Raw genomic sequence first — 19,385 nt, forward strand, 5'->3', positions numbered from 1 at the left:
CTGGGGAACGGCGACGCCAAATCTGGGGTTAGGACCATGCTAACTTGGATACCTGCAGAGTACTTTTTATCCCGGCTGCAGTCCTGTTGCTGCCGTCCCCGCCATGGATGGCTCCCGCTGACGGCTCGCCTTACAACAGATACGACTACCTCTTCAAGCTTCTCCTCATCGGTGACTCTGGTGTCGGAAAGTCCTGCCTGCTGCTCCGTTTCGCAGACGACACATACACCGAGAGCTACATCTCGACCATCGGCGTCGACTTTGTGCGTTCACCCGCGCACCTGCAGCCTAGACCGGCGATGAACTAACAAGGACCAGAAAATCCGAACGATCGAGCTCGATGGCAAGACCGTGAAGCTACAGATTGTGCGTATACTCGGGGTTGCAGTGTCTGGGAGCAGGTACTAACAGCCATGACAGTGGGATACTGCCGGCCAAGAGCGTTTCCGAACCATCACATCCTCGTACTACCGCGGCGCCCACGGCATCTGCGTCGTCTACGATGTCACAGACATGGACTCATTCAACAACGTGAAGCAGTGGCTGCAGGAGATTGACCGATACGCAACCGAAGGCGTCAACAAGCTGTTAGTGGGCAACAAGTCCGATATGGCAGACAAGAAGGTTGTCGAGTACACTGTAGCAAAGGTACGCTCATGCCGTGACTCGCCACGCACCCTCAGTATCTAACAACATCACCAGGAGTTCGCAGACAGTCTCGGCATCCCATTCCTCGAGACCTCCGCAAAGAGCGCTACCAACGTCGAGCAAGCTTTCCTAACCATGGCCCGCCAGATTAAGGAGCGCATGGGTACCACAACTGCCAACACCAAGCCCACAGTCCCCATTGGCCAGGGCCAAGGTGTGCAAAACGGATCTGGCGGAGGTTGCTGCTAGAGAAGAGGAAGAGTCGTTATGTGTCGGAGAAACGTACCAGTGTTTACGGACGAGCGGCATACAACGTGGGTGGAACAAGCTCCCGTTCTTATGCGATGCGAGGATTGGTGCGGTACTACCATAATGCTCACTGACTACATGACCGCCATGTCTCTCCCATTCGTCACCGTTTCCACGTTTCCACTCCGAACCTGTGTGCTAGCATGGCGACACCCGATCGGATAGAATGGGGGCTCTCGTTTGGATTTCTGGGATGTGCTGGTGTCTGCATTACAATTTGTGGTGGCCACTAGGTCTCTTTCCTTGGTGTGTTTAGGTGTTCTTTAATATGGGCAATCAGATTCTACCTCATAGCTCTCGGTGCTCGCTCGACAAACTGAAATTTGCGCTCTAGTGATGTGAAGACACCAGTATTGTCACAAATATGATCAACCGCGGATCGAACAGACAGCAGCTCGTTACAACCAACATACCTAATTACCGACTGTCCAACTCGAGGATCAAGCGACCATTTTGACATCCAAAATCAGCCCTTGAAGCGCCCTTCTCGGCGTGTACGACATGCCGCGTACCCTTCGCTCCTTCCCGTATCCGGAAGAATGCAGGCGCTGACGTATGCTGGCGCCTCGACTAGGCATCCCCTCCGGACAACACTAAATACTCGGGTCCTGGATCGGCCTGCAAAAGCAAGTTCGACCAAGGCTTTTTCTTTACTCTTTTGTTCTAGAGTTTTCCTAACTTTTCTAATGCTTTAAGGCCCTGGTGTATCGACCTGAGTACCTCAAACAGACGCCATCCCTTCGCTTTGCCCAACGCATTCACGTGAATGGCGCATTCGAGACGAACACACCCAACCCTTGACTCTGGATTATGTCTATACAAAATGCGCCTGTCAGAGCAGCACAATGGCTCGGTCGCGAACTGGGGCTTGCGACTATGAAACAAGCCGGAAAAGATGTGTACATCATCATCCTGGCGCGTTACATCCGTCTTTTCGCATATGGCAGTGTGGCGCTCATCCTGGCACTCTTCTTTCAAGAGCAAGGCTTCTCAGACGAACAGATCGGACTATTCATGTCATTGACGTTGTTGGGAGACGTAGTCGTCAGCCTTCTTCTTACCCTCGTCGCCGATACACTTGGACGACGTCGCACTTTACTCCTCGGAGCGGTGTCTATGGCCATATCTGGCGCTGTGTTCGCCACAACGAGTAACTATGTTGCTTTGCTTCTCGCAGCTATCATCGGTGTTATCAGTCCGAGCGGAAACGAGATCGGGCCGTTCAGAGCCGTCGAAGAGTCGACGTTGGCGCATCTGGTGGCTGAGGACAAGAGATCAGATGTGTACACTTGGTACGTCGTCCTGGCTGTACTGGGCACGTCAACGGGTTTGGCCGTTGGTGGAGTGGCTGTCGACAACTTGCAAGCTATCGAGGGTTGGACGGATCTGGATGCGTATCGTGCGATATTCTGGATCTACACCGGTGTTGGTTGTATCAAGGCTTTGATGACACTCTTTTTGAGCCAGAGATGCGAACATAGCGACTGGAACGATGAACGCAACAAACCCGCTGCATCGCCCGAGACCGAACCATTACTGAACGGTCACGAAACCGAGGATTCAAGCACTGCGGCACGGGAACCATCCCCTAAAAAGTCCAAGAGATTCTGGCATTCTCTTAGCAAGATTTCCAAGTCAAGTCGCATCACTCTCATCAAGCTATGCAGCTTGTTTTTTCTAGATTCCTTAGGCTCTGGGATGGTTCCGTTCAGTTTGATCAACTACTACATGGAACGCAAATTTGATCTGCCAAAGGGCAAGTTAGGCGGCATCATGTCTGCAACGTGGTAAGTCATGTTTGCAAGCAAATTCCAACTTCAGAACCATGCACTAATCAACTAACAGGTTTGTATCGACACTTGGTAACGTCTTCGCTTCAAGTCTAGCGAAACGTCTCGGCTTGATTCAAGCCATGGTCTTTACTCACTTACCTTCCTCTATCTTCCTTGCGCTACTCCCGGTTCCTTCAGGCCTTGCTCTAACTATATGTCTTCTTGTTGGCCGCTCAGTGCTCAACTCTATGGACCAAGCGCCACGATCAGCCTTCCTCTCGATCGTCGTCTTACCCGGAGAGCGCACAGCTGTTATGGGAGTCGTGAACATACTCAAGACGCTGTCTCAGAGCAGTGGACCAAGTGTCACTGGTGTACTTGCTGGGAACAATCATTTCTGGGTCGCATTCGTTGCAGCGGGTAGCTTGAAAGCGACTTACGATTTGCTGCTACTCGCGTTCTTTGGCGGAAGGGTACAACCGCGGAAGGAGGAACCTGTACCCGAAGTAGTCAGGGGCGTCGAAGAGCATGACAATGTTGAACAGCCAGTGGACGTACAGAGGACGGCTTGATGTACTTTAACGGAAGTTGACCGAGCAGGCCCAGAAACGTTAAGTAGACCGACGTTAGCATAAGCCAAATTTTGGTACGATTCATAGCATCTACTGCGTTCAATGTGGCCATTGTTGAAGCTACACCGCTAGGTACGGATGGAAGCTGACATGGCCCTACCTCGGCAAGCTTCTTCCTAGGCTTACCTAGGTAAAGAGATGCTTCCCGTACGCCTACAAGGTCAAGTCAACACGACAACATCACAGTTGTTAGCATTCACCTTACATACCGTTTCCTGTTGCCGATCTTAGGCATGAGGGTTCTAGTCTTCACCTAGACATGCACGTTGTCTGCACGATGCGACCAGCTCAATGGTCAGCTAGTCGGCCAACTCTCCGATCGTCGACACTGGCGATCTAGCCGAGGACAGGCCTCTGGGCATGCACAGTGGGTGCACGAGATCAAGTGAGCGATGAATTACCCGAGCCCTTCAGCGTTGATTTCGAGCTGGCTAACTACACCAAGAAGGTCGCATATTTCGATACCCAATCATACTCGAGCACGGCCGCAGGAGATGAAAACTCCACTTGTCTGCACGCGACCCAGACCCTGGCGTGCATGGTTCGCCGCTACAACTACGCTTACCCTAACGATACTCGGACCCCGCAAAATTTTATGCTTAAAGACCGCCTCATGTCCTACCACCCAATGTCACGGTAGCAGTTCCCCGGATTCTTTACTTTTGTTTTGGTCAAGAGTGAGTGGAGCGGCGTCGCAGACCCCACTATCGTCCTAGAACAGTTCAGGCGATCGCCATCGGCCCGATCGTTTGGTTTGGAGAAAGTTGACGACAGTAACCATGGCGGAAGAGAAGGATATCCAGCCTACCATGGCTCCTCCCCTGGATCATGATTTCGATCATGAGGCTGATCACAAGCGCGCTGCCAACAAACTTGTTGACGACGCACGACTCGCTACCGACAATGAACGGAAGATGACCCTGATGCAGGGCATCAAACTCTATCCCAAGGCGATTGGATGGTCTGTCCTCATCAGCACGTGTATCGTCATGGAAGGGTACGATGTTTGTCTACTGAACAACTTCTTCGGTTTCCCGCAATTCAAGCAAAAGTATGGCGAGCAGCTTCCGGACGGCTCATGGGAGATTCCAGCAGCATGGCAAGCCGGACTCTCGAACGGAGTTATTGTGGGCGAGATCATTGGACTGTTCCTCAACGGATGGATCAGTGAGGCTATTGGATACCGATACACTGTCATGGGATGCTTGCTTCTAATCATTGGCTTCACTACGATCTTTTTCACAGCTCAAACAGTGGTGCACTTGCTGGTTGCGGAGATTCTTTGTGGTATCCCATGGGGTGTCTTCCAGACGCTTACAATCACGTACGCTTGCGAAGTTTGCCCTGTTGCTCTACGCGGATACTGTACGTTTATCCAAACTCTACCACGCAACACACAAGCTTACATCAATTAGTGACGACCTACGTCAACTTCTGCTGGGGCCTAGGCCAAGTTATCGGCATTGGTGTCATTCGCTCCATGGTCGACCGACCTGATGAGTGGTCGTACCGTATTCCTTACGCGCTCCAATGGATGTGGCCAGTTCCTCTTATCATTGGTGTGTTCCTGGCACCCGAGTCGCCATGGTGGTTAGTCCGTAAGGGGAGAATCGACGATGCGAAGAAGGCTCTGCTTCGACTTACCAGCCTCGACCGCGAAACCGATTTCGATGCCGATGAAACGGTAGCAATGATGGTACACACTACTGCTCTCGAGGAGAAGATCACTCAAGGAGCTAGCTACTGGGACTGCTTCAAAGGTACTGACTTGCGTCGTACTGAGATCGTGTGCATGGCCTGGGCGATTCAGAACCTGAGTGGAAATGCTTTCTCTGGATACTCATCTTACTTCCTTCAACAAGCTGGCCTACCCGCATCAACTTCCTACGACTTCGCAATGGGCCAGTATGGTATCAACATGGCCGGTGTCTTTGGCGCATGGTACCTTATGAAAGTTGGGTTTGGACGACGAACGCTCTATCTAGGAGGTCTCTGTGGACTATGTGCTATGCTCTTCGTCATGGGCTTCCTTGGCTTGGTGCCAGACTCTCAGCGCGAAACGGGTGCTATGGCTACTGGAGCTATGATGATAGTGTGGGCCATGTTCTACCAGCTGACTGTCGGTACCGTGTGCTACTCCCTCGTTGCTGAGCTCTCCACACGTCGCCTCGCTATCAAGACTGTTGTTCTCGGTCGCAACCTTTACAACGTTATCGGCATCATCACATCCGTTCTCACGCCCTACATGCTCAACCCAGGAGCCTGGAACTGGTAAGTGCTTCTTGTTCCCTACTCATCAACATACTAAATGAACTACAGGGGCAACTACGCCGGATTCTTCTGGGCCGGGTCCTGCTTCCTAAGTATCGTCTACACGTATTTCCGTCTTCCTGAGCCCAAGGGCCGCTCCTTCGCCGAGCTAGATCTGCTCTTCGAGAAGCGAATTAGCGCGCGCAAGTTTGCGAGCACATCTGTCGATGTGTTTGAGGATAGTCATATCCAGGGAACTGCTGCTTTTGACCGCTACGAAGAAAAAGTTGATGCTGCTGTGAGAACCGAATCTGTTGCTGCTGGTGTTACGAAGGTTTAATGACAAGAAGATTTAGGGTGCGATGTGATAAAGAGAAGAATGTGCATGAGCGTATGATGCATGTTCCATATAACGGGACCCATGGGCTTTGGTACTACTTTAATCAATTTCTCCGTTACGCTTCATCTGGCTTTAAATTCTGCCCTATGTGATAAAGCTCGACATATGCGATGCAGTATCGCCAAGTTCTCGTCCGAGATGATTGGACTTGGCATCCTAGGCTGCTGCGAGAGCGGGGCATTGTGCTGCGGACAAGGTTGCTTCCTTTCTTTCCCATCTACAATAATCTGATTGGCGTTGATACAACCATCGAGGAACGAAATTCTCTTGTCGATTGCATCGATCCACCTCGTGATTTGATCACATCTGCATACATGGAGGAGATAGTCAGGAGAAATGAGTGAGGTTCAGGTCTTTTGTTTACGTTGCCGTTGTTGCTAACGATCAGCTATTTACAGATATATCGGCTCTAATCAAGAGCGAAAAATAGTAATTGAGGCAGCAATTGCAGGAAGGAGAAGATGCCGCAAGCTGGCCAACGAACTCCACGCCGTGTTGCCTAGAGAGCTCCGAAACATGATCTACACTTACATCGTGGGACCGTCAGCCCAGCTTGAGTACGCTTTTGACATCCATGGCATCATTCAAATTGGCTTCTTCGAGCCTGGGCAATCCGAAGATCTCGAAAGTTTATCCATGTTTGGCGAAAGTTGTCAAATTCAACCCAGATCCTGGGCTATGGACCCAGCATACTTTGGAACCGATGTAGTAAAAGAGCTAGCGGAAGCTTACTATGCTTTGAATCGTTTTGCACTTACCTCGGAGGAGTTCTTATATCCATTTCTGACCTTCGACCCGTTGGCCCTAGGTATAAAGCCCTACGAGCATATCCGGCGCCTTGACCTTACGCTCGATTTCGAGGATCCCCGTGACGTAAACTTTGCCAGTGTCGCAACTCACCTACAAGCTCTACAACTCATCCCTGAAAAGCGGCGCAAGATGGACATACACGTCAATCTCACCACGTCTTTTACACCATATCACAACACCAAATTCTGGTATTCAGTTGGAGCCGAGCGCATCATGCTCAATATCCTCGAGTTACTCAGATGGCCCGTATACGAGTTACTGCACAAGGGACATGCGATCCAGGTTCTCCATGAAAACTTGGATGGACGGGACAGGACAAGTTTGCAAATCCCACAGAGGAATCTAACAAGTTATTGCTCTTCAAATTCAAAGATGTCTCACAAGGCTGATTTCTTCTACATGACCAAGGAGGAGTGGCTCAAGGTAAATTGTGTTACTTTCTCGTTCTCTCCTCACTAACAACATGGAAAAGGAAAAGGGAGGAGATACCGTCGCGGATCCCGCATCCCACTATATCCTTGCACTGCCTACAGCCGCAAACGAAGCAAATAACGCGGATGAAGTAGTAGAAGACCACTTACTCGAAAAACGAGTTCGCAAAGCTCTGAAAAGGCGTTGGGATAAGGATAGTGCCCTCAACGGATTCAGTTACGGGTATGAGAATTAGGCGTGACTGCCTGCTATCATGTCAACAATACATGTGCTATGCGAACAAACATTCTGGTTCACCCACAAAGTAGAGACAATCAAGACGCAGTAACGCAAAAGTCAAGTTGATCATCACAAGCAAACAATTAGATTAGTTACGAACATTATGCGCAAAGCATCGCTCAGACCAAATCCACACTACTACTAGCCAGCACGAAGACTGACCAAAGCCGCCGTCTCAAGGTGTAAGCTTAGTACAAGAAAAGTAACGGAACAAAGGAAAGGGCGTGCGTCGCAGCGGTGGTGGAAAATGAGAGAGTAAACGCTCAAGGGTATGAAGTTTGTGTGACAAGCCATGCTAAACATATTTACTCATACAAAAGAGCGATCCGTGGTACGTGAACGGTTGATCTGGATGACAGCGACAAAGATATTTAGTTTCCGCCAGAGGCCAGGTGGTCAGCGGCCTGTCAAATATGTTAGTTTAGCTTCTTTATCTGAGAGAATAGTTACACCGCTTACCTTGTTGATGTCGTAGTCGTACTTCTCGAGCGCAGACAAGGCATCGTTGCGATCATAGCCCATGCCGGTCAGCTTCTTGAGAATGGGGTCGTCATGCTCGGTTCCAGTGCTGATTGCACGGCCAAGCGATGGCATCTGAGGAGACAGTTGATGCGATTTGGATGAAGAAGCGGCCGCCTCTTCATTGTCGAGGGTGTCAAAGACAGACTTGCCAAAGTCAGTGGATGCTTGCTGTGAGTGCGAGCCCTTGTCGGTCTGTGACGACTCGAGGTTGGAGAAGATGGCGTCCCAGTCCTGAGAAGAGGCAGCGGGCTGAGGCTGCTGAGGTTGTCCTCCAAAAGTCTGCGACAAGTGCTCGAAGTCGCTGAAGCTGTCATCGCCGCGCGGCTTGCCGGTCGGGGTCTGCTGCGAAGCCATGGTGTTGGACTTGGAGGCAGCTGGTGAGTCGAACACGGGGTTGAATTCGTCAAGACCTTCACGGTGCTGCGAAGAGAACATGAAGTCCTCATCAGCCCTGTCGTCTTCCTTGGCATCCGCTAGGTCATCGAATCCGGCGTCGAAGTCATCATTGAAGGCAGACTTGCCAAGTTGGGGCGCGTTAGTAGACGGCGAGGGACCCTTGTTGTTGTTGTTGTTGTTGTTGTCATTGGCACCGTACGACAGAGCAGAATGGTATTGATCGGATGGTACGGTCGACGATGGAGTGTCTAGAGGAGGGGGCGATGTTGTCGCAGATTTGGACGGGCCACCAAAGAGAGCAGCTCCGTGACCACCGGGGGGATTGTACGACTTCTCGGGGCCCTGCGCTGTATCAGGCGAGCTTGGCGATGTAGGGTCTTCGCGAGAGGGCAGCAGGCCGCCGAACTCGGGAGGGAATTGGTTCGATCCACTTCTGGTTTGGTTCACACTGGACTCGTAGGTAGGTGGTGATTTTTGCGCGCTAGGGGAGGGCAAGCCACCAATGTTGGAGTCCAGGCGAGTAGTCGGTGGTGGGGCTCTGTAGAGCTCATCGCTCGACGCAGTACCCGGTCGCTGCTGTTGCTGAGGACGCTGCTCTTGTCCGGTGCTAGTACGCTTCTGATTGGGCGACGCGGATGTAAAGTTGTCGTCAAAGCCCCGCTCATCGTTGCTGTCGCTATCATCATCGTGAGCAAGATCCTCAATCGGCGGGAACTCCTTGTTGAACTTGTTGGAGTTGTCCGCAGTTGCGCTCGTAGTAGATGCGGTGGCAGTGTTCTGACGGTTAGGACCGAAGCCAGCGAAAGCCGCGTCGAAATCATCCTTACCTCCACGGGGCTGTTCATTGGAGGTGCTGCCAAAGGGGTCGGCACGGTTGTTGTTCCTGTTTGGACCACTCAAACTGCTCTCTCCAGTCTGGTTCTGCTGGAGAGGCGTAGCGCCGTCTCGAGGGAAGGCTCCAGGGATGTCTTGCCCAACACCAGCAGAGGGTGCTCCGAAGTTCGTGAAGGTGTCCTTGCGATCCTCAGCTCTGGTTGAGCGCTGAGTGTCACTGGTGACGCTGGCCACAGGGGAGGCTGAGAAGTTTCTGTTGAACAAGGAAGGGTTGAAGTTGTCGGTTTCGGTCCTGTTTGTCTCAGAGCGCTCTACGGCGGGCTTCTCAGCTATAGGAGTACTAGCAGGTGAGGCCTGTGAGATCGTAGGTGTCTCATTGCCAGTGGCACCATATCTGCTAGCAGGAGCAGTCCCGCGTACAGAGGAGCTGAAAGAGTCGGATCGTTGGCCACCCTCTCTTAGAGGCAAGAATGAAGAGCCGAACTGGCGCGACTCCGGAGGAGCTGGTGGGTCTGCACCACGCGGAGACTCCTGGTAAGACGACAGAGGAGGCGATGTAGAAGGTGTGGGAACACCAGGTCCTTCCGAAGATTGTACCGACTGGCCGGATGGGACAGAGAAGCTAGGACCTTGGCTCTGGTTCTCGGGACGGAAGGACACAGGAGGTGCACTGCTTTGGGGTGTGCCGAAGCTACCGAACACGCTGTCAAAGTCTTTGTGGGGTCCTTCACGGGCAAAGCCAGACGGCGACATGGTGTTCTCAGCAGGCTGTGGGGACTTGCGGAAGAACGGGTTCGTGCTTTGACTGGTCGTGGAAGCCGCAGGGCTGACAACGGCGGGTGTCTGGGCTTGGGGACTACGAGTGCCCTCCTCCTGAGACTTGGTCAAGTCGCTCATCTCATTCTTAATCTTGTCGCGTTCTCCCTCGTTGGTAGCAAGCTGCTTCTTGTTGATTGCCACCATACCCTTCTGCTGGCGAGCATCGTTCCTCATCTTGTCAAGCTGAGGTCGGAGCTGTCCGATCTCAGCGTTGAGCTGACGGATACGCTCCTTCAAGTTGTTGTTCTCGCGTTGGTCAGCCTCAAGTTGACCTCCCACTTGTCGGTGCTGGTTCTGGAGATCCTGGTAGGATCCCTCGATCATAGCAAGGTCTTGTTGCAACTTCCGGGTCTCGTTACGGGAGCTAGCCAGTCGGTCCTCCAATGCCTTGACAGCCTTGACCTCCTGGTCATACTGGGTCTTGAACTGCGATAGGCGGAGCTCGAGGTCGCGCTTCTGGGTATTGACACTGTTCAGATCGCCCTCGGTTGCGGTCTTCTTGTTCTGAACCTCCTGCATCTGGTTTCGCAGAGTGGTCATCTGGTTCGACATATTGGCTAAGTCGGTTGAGTCTTGCGTTAGTTTCTTGTTAATTTCAGCAACATCCTCTCCGCCCAACAAATCGTCCATTGCGGATGGCGTAGAGTGTTGTGGCAGGCCAGAAGCACCCGATTGTCCCGTAGAATGCGCGGTAAGAGTTTGACCAAACGACGAGCTAGGCATGAAGGGCTTGAACGTAGAGGCAGGGTTCCTCGGTTGAGGCTGGAATGGGTGAGGTGAAGTAGGCGAAGTCGGCTTGCTTCCAAATGGGTCGGCCTCGAAGGGTTTGCTGAACGTAGCAGAGCCACCTGTCGACTGCGGTTGCTGAGGAGCAGGAGCCGGTGCTGTGAAGGCGTCAAGGCCAAAGAGATCTTCTGCAGCTGATTTGGCAGCACGAGGAACGGGTGGTGCAGGTTGGGGCGCAGCGACTGGTACTGCTTGGTTGGCGGCGGTCCGTAGGCTTGGAGGAATCAAACTAGGTGGTAGTGTCGCTGGCAGCTGGTCTCCTTTCCGTTGTTGACGGATCAGATACATTGCGACCGCGAACTCGTCCTTGGATAGTTGACCCTCTGAATTAATGTCTGCAAGGTCCCATATTCCCGCAAGGACATCTTCGGGTAGCCCGGAGTCACTGAAGAAGCGCACTGCCTGGTCTCCAGTAATGAAGCCACGGCCCATGGTGTCGACGGTCTTGAAGAGGTTGTCGTATGAAGCCTTCTCTTGTGGGCTGATCAGCCAATCGCTGCCAGTCGGTTGAGGTGGTGGAGCTGGTGCTCCAAAAGGCGTCCTTCCAAGGGGACTCGATTGCCGTGGCACGTTTTGCTGGCCGCTGAACTGGCGTGGAATGGACATTGATTGGTCTGGACGTCCTGGGGGAGGTGCGAGTTGCCCTCGTCGCGAGGCGGCTTCGTACAAGCCTGGGGGTAGCGCAGTCGGAAGTGCCTTCATGTTGCCTGTTCGGTACGAGGCCAGCATGTGCATGGCGATGATGAACTCGGTCACATTGAGAGCGCCGCGCTGCTCGGTGTCGGAAAGATTCCAGATGCGGCCGAGGACTTCATTGGGTAACCGCGCTTTTTCGAAAATCTCCTTTGCATTTTCACCTGGTATATGTTAGAGAGGTGTGCTAACAAGTCGTCGGAAGACATACCAGAGAGCACGCCATTGACGGCACCAGACTTCTCGAACAGGCCTGCGTATTCAGCAGCCTTGGCAGGTACTAGCGGAGGTACTCGGATGGGGCCGTTGCCGCTCATCTGAGGTTGTATGGAACCAGTGGGTTGTGGGGAGAAGCTAGGAGGTGCAGGAACAGAAGGGGCTGCCGATGGGATGTTCAAGCCCTCGAACTTGGGCAGGGGCGCGGCTAGATGAGCGTCAGCGCAAAGTCATGGCGGAAAGCGTCGAGAACATACGTCTGAAAGCCAGCTCTGGGGAGGGATCGCGGCCAGCCTGGTAGTGTCCGATGAGACGCAGGACCTGGCAGAAGCCGGCCATGGTCAAGAGACCGCGGTTCTCTGTGTCTGCAATCTGCCATATCTCACCCAGGACGGCTGGTGCCAACTTGGTGCGCTCGAAGAACTTGACGGCAATCTCGCCTGTTATGACGCCCAGCTTCTCCGTGTCGGCTTGCTGGAAGAGATACTGGAAGACGCGCTTCTCCTCGGGCGTCAGGTTGAGAACGGGCTGGTCTGCGCCGCATTAGCTGGGGTTCGAGGCGGGTGTCTGTCAAGACAAGTGACCACATACTCAATTCGCCGCTTTGCGAGAGGTCCGCCATGGCTGTGTGGGCGCAACGGGCGGCACTCGTGGGTATAGGGCTTCTGCCTGGGTGTATGAGGCTGAAGCTCCCGGCGCTGTCGTGTAATGGAGCGGGGAAGCTTTGGGCGGCCGGGCACGGGAAAGTCGCACAACTAGCGGTGGGCGGCTAGACGCGAAAAAACCTCTTCGAGGAGGGAAGATGGCCCGGTGAGGAAGGAGGGAGAGGCGATGGGGGTATTGATGTTGTTGGAGTGTGGGAGATGCGCCGGAAGCTTGATCCTCGTCGTCGCTACTAGGCGGAAGCTACCTGGCCTAGTGCTGGGTCGATGCTCATGGCTGTTTATTGGGCGGAGCACGGCAGCTGTCAATCTTGTGCGCATCAGCCACGCTGTCTCATGCATGTCCCAACACCCAGTCAGTGGCCTGCACATGGCCGGCCTCCGCATCTGCAGAATGCCACCAGCCAATGGCCCCCTCTGAATATCTTCCGATGCGCTTTTTGACCCACGTCGTCATCAGTATGGCGGATACGCATCTGAAGTCGATGCTGTTGTGTCATCGTGTTTGTTGTCGTTGTTATTGTATTCATTTTGTACATTATCCAAATGGCATTACTTCGTGATTACATGTCTTGTACAAGAGTGGTGAAAGTCCAAGGGTGGAACAACAAGATCTTCATCGCCGCTCACCACGACCCCGGCTGTTCTTCTCCCTCCAACATCTAGCAAATGCCAGACTAGGGCTGACTTCCTCACGTCTGCCCCACGCCCGCCCCAGCAGCCAGTCAGTGACACTGATGACCTTCGCTGTCCTGTCCCAATGCTGGCCCTCTTCTGTATGCTCGATGATGTGATTCAAGATGCGCCCCTCTTCGTCGAATTCAAACTTGAAGAGCCCAGTAAACTCCTGGTGGGGTCGTTTCGATCCTGCGACGATGCTCGTAATCTTTTCAACAACGTCGCTGACTTGGCCGTTGTCCTTCTTCTCCGATTTGCATGTCTGCCATCGGACTATAAGCTTCTCGTTGCGTACGTTGCTCGCTGACGAGGCGCCGTTCTTGACCATGCGCTCAGATAATATCTCGAGCTTCACATTGCCGAGTACTGGTACCTGGCCCCATGCGACTGGTGCTGTCCACAGTGCAGCTGCGTATGCGAACCTTCCGCTCACGGTGGGTAGATGAGGATGCGTCGAGGGAAATAGGTGGAGGCTGATGTGCGGGGAGAGGATGTCTTGCGGCAAGGGCGATATGAGGAGCGTGGGCAGGCGGTCGTGGAGCACCCGTATGGCTGTGGTCGTGTCAGTGGCCTGATGCGCTGCTCGACAGAGGACCAACTTACTGTTTCCGAGTTTCAAGTTGCGCTCGTTCAGTCGCTCCTTCCCGCGCTCATCGGGCTCGGGGTGTTTGCATGGCGACGAGCTAGTAAACCAGTGCCTGGACACGGATGCTTGCTTCGCGCCTACGGCTGTGATGTTCCTCTTGTACTGCTTGAGCCCCAGCAGCCGGGGCACAGTGAGCGATCGTGCTGGGCAAGTCAGAAGTTGCGTGCGGGCAGATGTCGAAAAGCGCCGCATCAGACCGCTGGTCATCTGTGTGGATAGGGATATGCGACCATAGGTAAGGATATGCTAGGTGGTGAGATGCCAATTGCGGAGGATTCGGTGTTTTCGTGCGCTAGTCGTACCACGGGAAAAGAAATGGATGGTGCATGGGTGGGTCCCTCCCGATTCCCATATGCCGGGGTATCGATCGTGACGTAGGTTTAGCGACTATCTCAATCTGTACTTCCCGCTGTATGCTACCGTCCTCGCCACGCCCATGTTCGCATTGAGATGTTCCGGTGGGACTATCGACCCTGACTTGCATAATGACGCCTATAAAGATCGAGTTTCCTCTGCTGAGGCCCAGCGTGTATGAACATCCAATCCCCTTTCCCCAGATTCTATAGAGCGCCTACCAGATAATCAATTGGTTTACAGCCGGTAAGAGCGACCCCGCAATTACCCCATGCCGATGCTAATACTAACAACTCCATCGTTAGTCTACGAAGATATAAGAACGTTCCTCAACTTTCCAGCTTCTCCACAATGGCCCCCTCTGGAAAGCGCATCGTCTTCACCGGTGGCTCAGGAAAAGCCGGACGCCATGTCATCCCGGAACTCATCAAGAAGGGGCATTCCGTCCTCAACTGTGATCTAACCGATTTTCCTGACCCGGACGCTGGTGTTTTTACTCTCAAGACTGACCTTACGGACAGGTAAGTTGTGACTGTACAAAATGTTTATGTGACATACACTGACTTTTTGTCTTCACCTCTGCAGCGGCCAAATCTTCAATGCGCTCACAACCCACTTCAACTTTGCCGGCTATGAAGGCCCTCATGTACCTGGTCCACCCGACGCAGTCATTCACTTTGCCGCCTATGCACGAAACATGCTTGTACCTGACAATGAGTGCTACGCTGGCAACGTCAGGTCAACATACAACGTCATCGAAGCAGCATGCAAACTCGGTGTTAAGAAGATTATCATCGCCAGCAGTGAGACAACATACGAAGTTTGCTTTGGCCAAGGAGATCTCGACTATGCCGCTTTCCCTCTAACCGAAGATATGGACGTAAATCCCATGGACACATATGCCATCTCAAAACTCTGTGGTGAGCGCGTAGCTCGCGGGTTTGCACGCCGCTTCGACGCCGACATCTATGTAAGTCATCTCCATGTACAAACTGCGTATGAGACATCTATTAATTCCGTACACCCATATACAGGCGCTCCGCATTGGTAACGTCATTGAGCCTCACGAGTATGAGCGTGACTTTCCAAAGTACATCAAGTCCCCGGAGGTTCGCAAGAGGAATGCCTGGGCGTACATTGATGCTCGTGATTTGGGCCAGATATGCGACTTGTGTGTATCGAAAGACGGATTAGGCTTCCAGGTCTTCAACGCGACAAATGACACTATTACCGCTACGTTCCCGACGAAACAGTTCCTGGAGCAGTACGCCCCGAATACACCCATTACACGGGAGATGGACGAGTGGGAGGCGCCACTGAGTAACCGCAAGATCAGAGATGTTCTCGGATTCAAGGAGGAACATAACTGGCGGAAGTACTACAACCCTGATAAATAGAAGAAGATGTGATCGGCCTAGTAATACCATCACGAGGCCACAAGTCACACAAGTAAAAAGCCTTCAAACAAGTCTAAATATTGAGACAATCAAGCTGTTCATATTATTGGAACCTTAGACCCCACCCCCTCTCACTTCTACATCACTCTGCCCATGCTTTTCACTTACTGCAGCAACGACATGTCCATCGTCCCCACTCAAACCCCTCTCTGCACCACCAACTTTCACCCGTCCAGTATCCCCTTTGTGACCCTGGGTACCAATTCTCAAGAAAGGCACCAGAAGCAAACCGGGTACAGAAACAGCAGCCGCAAACCAAAACACTGCTGCAAATGGCTCGACAGTATTGTTGCCATAATAACCAGAGGTAGCAGGATTTCTTTGCACAGCGTCAAATATGGCAGTCGCGATACCATATGCGATGGCTGTACACAGACGAGTCAAAGTCTGGAAGAGCGAACCTGCGATAGACTGCTTGTTGGTAGGCATCGAGGAGAGGACGTACATCTACGCGTAATCAGTACGAACAATAAAAAAGGTGGCGGAAGCCGAGTCGGAATGGGCCATTAAACATACATTAGCGACGATGAACTGGAAGTCCACCCCGATCACACACAAACATAGCGCAGGGAAAGAGAAAGCCCAATATGAGTCCCCGTACCTCTGTACAGCAGCCAGAGTAAAGGATATGGTTAGTGCGGCGGCACCGATGCCTACGAGCAGTTTGTTGGAAACTTTGTGTTGGATTAGGGCAGCGACGGCATTAGCGGTGAGGCCTACAACGACCATGGGTAGCATGTGTACGCCGGTCATAAGTGCGTTGTAGTTCAACTCTGTTTGGAAGTAGAGTGCGATCCAGAAGGATAGAACCGGGAACCCAAGAAACCCGCATGAGAGGATTGCGAGGAGCTGATTTAGTATATATGTTAGTAACTTGCCGGGACATGGGAGTCAGGAGAGAAGGACAGTACTTACGAGAGAAAAATCCCTGTCGTACCAGATCTTCATATCGATCATAGCATATGGGTACTTGATCTCCCACACTATGAAAGCCGCAATTAGCATGATGCCTAGAATCAGTAGGACAAGAACATAAGGCGTCTTCCACCCGTTCGGCGCATCGCCTCCCAAACTGGCCAACGTCAGCGAAGTAACTCCTCAACTAGTTCGAAAACATACCTCAAAGCCGCACAAAACATGCCGATCCCAAAGATAGTCAACGCAGTACCCGGCAAATCAAGCTTCTTCAACGTCTCCTTGTCCAGCGTCTGCTTCGGCTGCGTATCCCTTGGTACAGTAAAAGCCGCAACGATACTTGTCACAAAGTATACTATAGCTAACAGGAAGAAACCAGCCCTCCAGCTAAAGACCTGGGTGAATAGTCCAGACAGAATAGTTCCAAACACAAAGCCCATGGGGTTTCCTGCACTAAAACACCCAAATGCTCTGTTCTTCCTCCGACTAGGTCTCTCATAGATGGCGCCAAGCATGCCTTGAGCCGGGGGCACAGAGGAAGCGGAAAAGATACCTAGGACGCCACAAAGTATGTCGAGAGTCATGCCAGACTGTGAGAAGCCGGCGCCGAGGCAGAAGACGGAGAAGAAGAATAGCGAGCCGATGAACATGGACTTGCGACCGAAAAGATCCGCTATGCTGCCGAAGAAGAGGAGGAGAGAACCTGCTGTAAGAGACGTCGCAGCATTCATCCATGTGATTTCCGCGTTCGTCATGCCTAAATCTCGACCTGCGAAGGAACTCATGACGGTGATGGAGCCGGTTAAAAAGCTCGTCATGGCCACAGCCATCGTCACCGAGACGATAAACATGCATTCTTGGAACGTGGATGTGAAGCAGTCTGGTCGCGAGTTGGGATCCTTGTTGCTGATTGGTTGTGAGAGGGTAGTGGCGAGTTCGGCATCTGTATCGGCGTCCATCTTGCTAGCAGATGATGTATGAAAACAAGAACACAAGGCAAACGAAGCGAACAGATGCAGAGATAATCTAAAAACGCTGGGAGCGATGAAGCAAGATCTGATAAGGATCAAAAGAAAGTGTAAACCATGAAATTATTCAGCGCGCGGAATTGCTCCATGGGGCGTTGCATGTTGTCTAGCCGCTATTTAGGCAAGTATGGCTGCGCTATCCCTGGGCTGGACGTGGAAGAACGTTTACGAGCGATTACCGACTCAAAGAACGAACAGGTCAAGGATCACGCTATAGATCCGCGGAGTACACCAACAGTATACTAAGATTAACCAACGAAGACGTGAAGCCTGAAGAATAGCAGAGATGGGTATCGCTGATCAACATGCATTGTCTTACAATTTGATCACCTTCCACTCACCTAAGTGCATGCGCCCTAGTTGGCCTCCCAGTGGGCCCTGCACCTCTCTGCCGTTGGCCCAGAGCTTCTTGCCTGCCCAATGTTCGATGAAGCCATCTGGCCCTGACACTATGATCAATCTAGAGCCTTTCTCCTCCGGTTGCCTTTGTATTCTCTTCTCGATCTCACTCGGGCTTGGGAACGAGTTCTCTTCATCAACATAGTAGTTGACAGTCAAGCCTTTTGTGGCGACTCCGCTCTGCTCCTTGAGCGCATCCAGTTCCTTTACTATGACGCCCTTGGGTGCAGCGGGTGAGTCGTCTGCAAGCGGTGGTTGCGCAACAGGCTCGCCGGAACCGAAGAAGCTCTTCCACCAGCCTACTCTGCCCCGCGCGGACGTTGTGCTTCTATCGTCGCTGATGCCACCTTCGCATTCTTCACGGCGTCTGTTCGCCCATAGTATGTGCATCCGACTTCCAGTCCTTCTTGCCAGCGCCTGCGCAACCTGCATTGCGGGTGCTATGCCAGTTCCGCCTGCCAGAAAGACAACCTCTATGATGTCGCGGGGAAGCTTGAGTTCGGTATTCGGTCCTCGCAATTCGACCGTGGACTGTTCGGGTAGGCGGTGCAGGTAGGTCGAAACCTCGCCGCCCTGTTCCTGCCGTATGAGCAACCTCATGTCTTCCGGCTCGTTCTCGCCATGCTTTTGATCGGGAGGCGTAGGGGGCAGCGGTGTGTATGCACGTGCAATCTGTAATTGTGGTTGCTTAATCTGAACGCTCCAGACGCTTCGCTTCCACACCTCCTTTACGCTCTCTGTGTCCGATACGCCATTGCTGTTGCGCAATGTGAAGATTGCGCTGGTGGAAGAGACGGGTTGCTTGTCTACGAGCGTGTACGGCGTGAAATCATACGGGTTCAGCGATGCGTCGGATCGGTCTGCGGATCTGGTGAAGCGGTACACGGCGCCCCCAACGGCTGAGGTTCCGAGAACTATCAATGGACCTGCTCGCCGCTTGAGCCAGGACATGGCGTGCGTAGAGCTTGCGCTTCTCTAATGACAATGATGTTCTTGCTTGTTGCAGATGCAAAGATAGCTAGAATTTCGACATGACGACATGGGCCCATGCGCGTTGCCCGCTCTAGTATGCCGAGGTGTGACCATATCCAAACGCCTTATTGCCAGAGGGATACGCTTCACCTGTGTCGTGTTCGAGACATGAATTGAAACTGTTTAAGCTTATACCAAGTTGCATTTCAGTATCAACCTGCAGACACACTTTCAAGAAAATGTACGATGTTGCGAGGGTTCGGCTTCGCAGCTGTGTCGCGTGTCGCATACTAGTGTAACGCGTCTCCGACTTCTGGAATATAAGGCGGGGGGTTTTAAGGAGGTGGCAAGAGTCCGATCTGCCAGGTGAAACAGCATTAGCGAAGGGTTGTCATTCCTTTTTGAGGACATGCACACCTCGAAAGCGTCGAGAAGCTAAGCGGCCGCTTCCGTTGGACCCTGCATTCGGAGCCACT

General features: G+C 52.6%; 10 protein-coding genes across 10 annotated transcripts; 6 read left to right on the forward strand and 4 right to left on the reverse strand.

Annotated features, from left to right (window-relative positions):
* Nucleotides 1-107: 107 nt before the first annotated feature.
* CC77DRAFT_1011338 (ras-domain-containing protein) lies at nt 108-897 on the forward strand (the record flags this gene model as incomplete). The annotated part of the gene is made up of 4 exons (XM_018523705.1): nt 108-263; nt 319-366; nt 421-648; nt 703-897. The coding sequence occupies 4 exons, from the start codon at nt 108-110 to the stop codon at nt 895-897; spliced, it is 627 nt and encodes a 208-aa protein (XP_018382898.1).
* An 870-nt stretch (nt 898-1,767) lies between these two features.
* On the forward strand, nt 1,768-3,301 carry CC77DRAFT_941799 (MFS general substrate transporter; the record flags this gene model as incomplete). Its single annotated transcript, XM_018534817.1, has 2 exons — nt 1,768-2,744; nt 2,803-3,301. 2 exons carry the CDS (start codon nt 1,768-1,770, stop codon nt 3,299-3,301), a joined length of 1,476 nt encoding a protein of 491 aa, XP_018382899.1.
* Nucleotides 3,302-4,140: 839 nt separating this feature from the next.
* On the forward strand, nt 4,141-5,951 carry CC77DRAFT_941991 (maltose permease MAL61; the record flags this gene model as incomplete). Its single annotated transcript, XM_018534832.1, has 3 exons — nt 4,141-4,726; nt 4,777-5,632; nt 5,681-5,951. 3 exons carry the CDS (start codon nt 4,141-4,143, stop codon nt 5,949-5,951), a joined length of 1,713 nt encoding a protein of 570 aa, XP_018382900.1.
* A 289-nt stretch (nt 5,952-6,240) lies between these two features.
* On the forward strand, nt 6,241-7,708 carry CC77DRAFT_259829 (hypothetical protein). Its single transcript, XM_018530890.1, has 3 exons — nt 6,241-6,351; nt 6,430-7,244; nt 7,294-7,708. Exons 1-3 carry the CDS (start codon nt 6,348-6,350, stop codon nt 7,486-7,488), a joined length of 1,014 nt encoding a protein of 337 aa, XP_018382901.1. The 5' UTR covers nt 6,241-6,347; the 3' UTR covers nt 7,489-7,708.
* On the reverse strand, nt 7,592-12,524 carry CC77DRAFT_258915 (hypothetical protein). The gene is made up of 5 exons (XM_018530885.1): nt 12,390-12,524; nt 12,056-12,331; nt 11,794-12,006; nt 7,992-11,746; nt 7,592-7,936 (listed from the first exon to the last, which is right to left on the reverse strand). The coding sequence occupies exons 1-5, from the start codon at nt 12,418-12,420 to the stop codon at nt 7,904-7,906; spliced, it is 4,308 nt and encodes a 1,435-aa protein (XP_018382902.1). The 5' UTR covers nt 12,421-12,524; the 3' UTR covers nt 7,592-7,903.
* CC77DRAFT_258914 (hypothetical protein) lies at nt 12,525-12,978 on the forward strand. Its single transcript, XM_018530884.1, has one exon. The coding sequence runs from the start codon at nt 12,630-12,632 to the stop codon at nt 12,879-12,881; it is 252 nt and encodes an 83-aa protein (XP_018382903.1). The 5' UTR covers nt 12,525-12,629; the 3' UTR covers nt 12,882-12,978.
* CC77DRAFT_1023007 (hypothetical protein) lies at nt 12,842-14,292 on the reverse strand. Its single transcript, XM_018525591.1, has 2 exons — nt 13,742-14,292; nt 12,842-13,690 (listed from the first exon to the last, which is right to left on the reverse strand). Exons 1-2 carry the CDS (start codon nt 13,989-13,991, stop codon nt 13,077-13,079), a joined length of 864 nt encoding a protein of 287 aa, XP_018382904.1. The 5' UTR covers nt 13,992-14,292; the 3' UTR covers nt 12,842-13,076.
* Nucleotides 14,173-15,647, forward strand: CC77DRAFT_1023008 (UDP-glucose 4-epimerase). The gene is made up of 4 exons (XM_018525592.1): nt 14,173-14,384; nt 14,444-14,659; nt 14,724-15,108; nt 15,173-15,647. Exons 2-4 carry the CDS (start codon nt 14,490-14,492, stop codon nt 15,533-15,535), a joined length of 918 nt encoding a protein of 305 aa, XP_018382905.1. The 5' UTR covers nt 14,173-14,384; nt 14,444-14,489; the 3' UTR covers nt 15,536-15,647.
* A 2-nt stretch (nt 15,648-15,649) lies between these two features.
* CC77DRAFT_942020 (major facilitator superfamily MFS-1) lies at nt 15,650-17,340 on the reverse strand (the record flags this gene model as incomplete). Its single annotated transcript, XM_018534835.1, has 4 exons — nt 15,650-16,042; nt 16,112-16,444; nt 16,511-16,667; nt 16,715-17,340. The coding sequence occupies 4 exons, from the start codon at nt 17,338-17,340 to the stop codon at nt 15,650-15,652; spliced, it is 1,509 nt and encodes a 502-aa protein (XP_018382906.1).
* A 321-nt stretch (nt 17,341-17,661) lies between these two features.
* CC77DRAFT_259307 (hypothetical protein) lies at nt 17,662-19,341 on the reverse strand. Its single transcript, XM_018530888.1, has 2 exons — nt 19,327-19,341; nt 17,662-19,268 (listed from the first exon to the last, which is right to left on the reverse strand). The coding sequence occupies exon 2, from the start codon at nt 18,886-18,888 to the stop codon at nt 17,854-17,856; it is 1,035 nt and encodes a 344-aa protein (XP_018382907.1). The 5' UTR covers nt 18,889-19,268; nt 19,327-19,341; the 3' UTR covers nt 17,662-17,853.
* Nucleotides 19,342-19,385: the final 44 nt, after the last annotated feature.

The sequence above is a fragment of the Alternaria alternata genome (assembly GCF_001642055.1).
Source record: "Alternaria alternata strain SRC1lrK2f unplaced genomic scaffold CC77scaffold_18, whole genome shotgun sequence".
Taxonomy (NCBI): domain Eukaryota; kingdom Fungi; phylum Ascomycota; class Dothideomycetes; order Pleosporales; family Pleosporaceae; genus Alternaria; species Alternaria alternata.

Coding starts and splice junctions, on each gene's coding strand:
- CC77DRAFT_258914 (XM_018530884.1), top strand. CDS start 12,630: ATGGGGGTATTGATGTTGTTGGAGTGTGGGAGATGCGCCGGAAGCTTG.
- CC77DRAFT_259307 (XM_018530888.1), bottom strand. CDS start 18,888: ATGTCCTGGCTCAAGCGGCGAGCAGGTCCATTGATAGTTCTCGGAACC.
- CC77DRAFT_259829 (XM_018530890.1), top strand. Junction 7,245..7,293: donor CCAAGGAGGAGTGGCTCAAG/GTAAATTGTGTT, acceptor AACATGGAAAAG/GAAAAGGGAGGAGATACCGT.
- CC77DRAFT_1023007 (XM_018525591.1), bottom strand. CDS start 13,991: ATGACCAGCGGTCTGATGCGGCGCTTTTCGACATCTGCCCGCACGCAA. Junction 13,691..13,741: donor CAACTTGAAACTCGGAAACA/GTAAGTTGGTCC, acceptor ACACGACCACAG/CCATACGGGTGCTCCACGAC.
- CC77DRAFT_1023008 (XM_018525592.1), top strand. CDS start 14,490: ATGGCCCCCTCTGGAAAGCGCATCGTCTTCACCGGTGGCTCAGGAAAA. Junction 14,660..14,723: donor AAGACTGACCTTACGGACAG/GTAAGTTGTGAC, acceptor TCACCTCTGCAG/CGGCCAAATCTTCAATGCGC. Junction 15,109..15,172: donor GCTTCGACGCCGACATCTAT/GTAAGTCATCTC, acceptor ACCCATATACAG/GCGCTCCGCATTGGTAACGT.
- CC77DRAFT_258915 (XM_018530885.1), bottom strand. CDS start 12,420: ATGGCGGACCTCTCGCAAAGCGGCGAATTGA. Junction 12,007..12,055: donor CCCAGAGCTGGCTTTCAGAC/GTATGTTCTCGA, acceptor ACGCTCATCTAG/CCGCGCCCCTGCCCAAGTTC. Junction 11,747..11,793: donor CGTCAATGGCGTGCTCTCTG/GTATGTCTTCCG, acceptor AACATATACCAG/GTGAAAATGCAAAGGAGATT.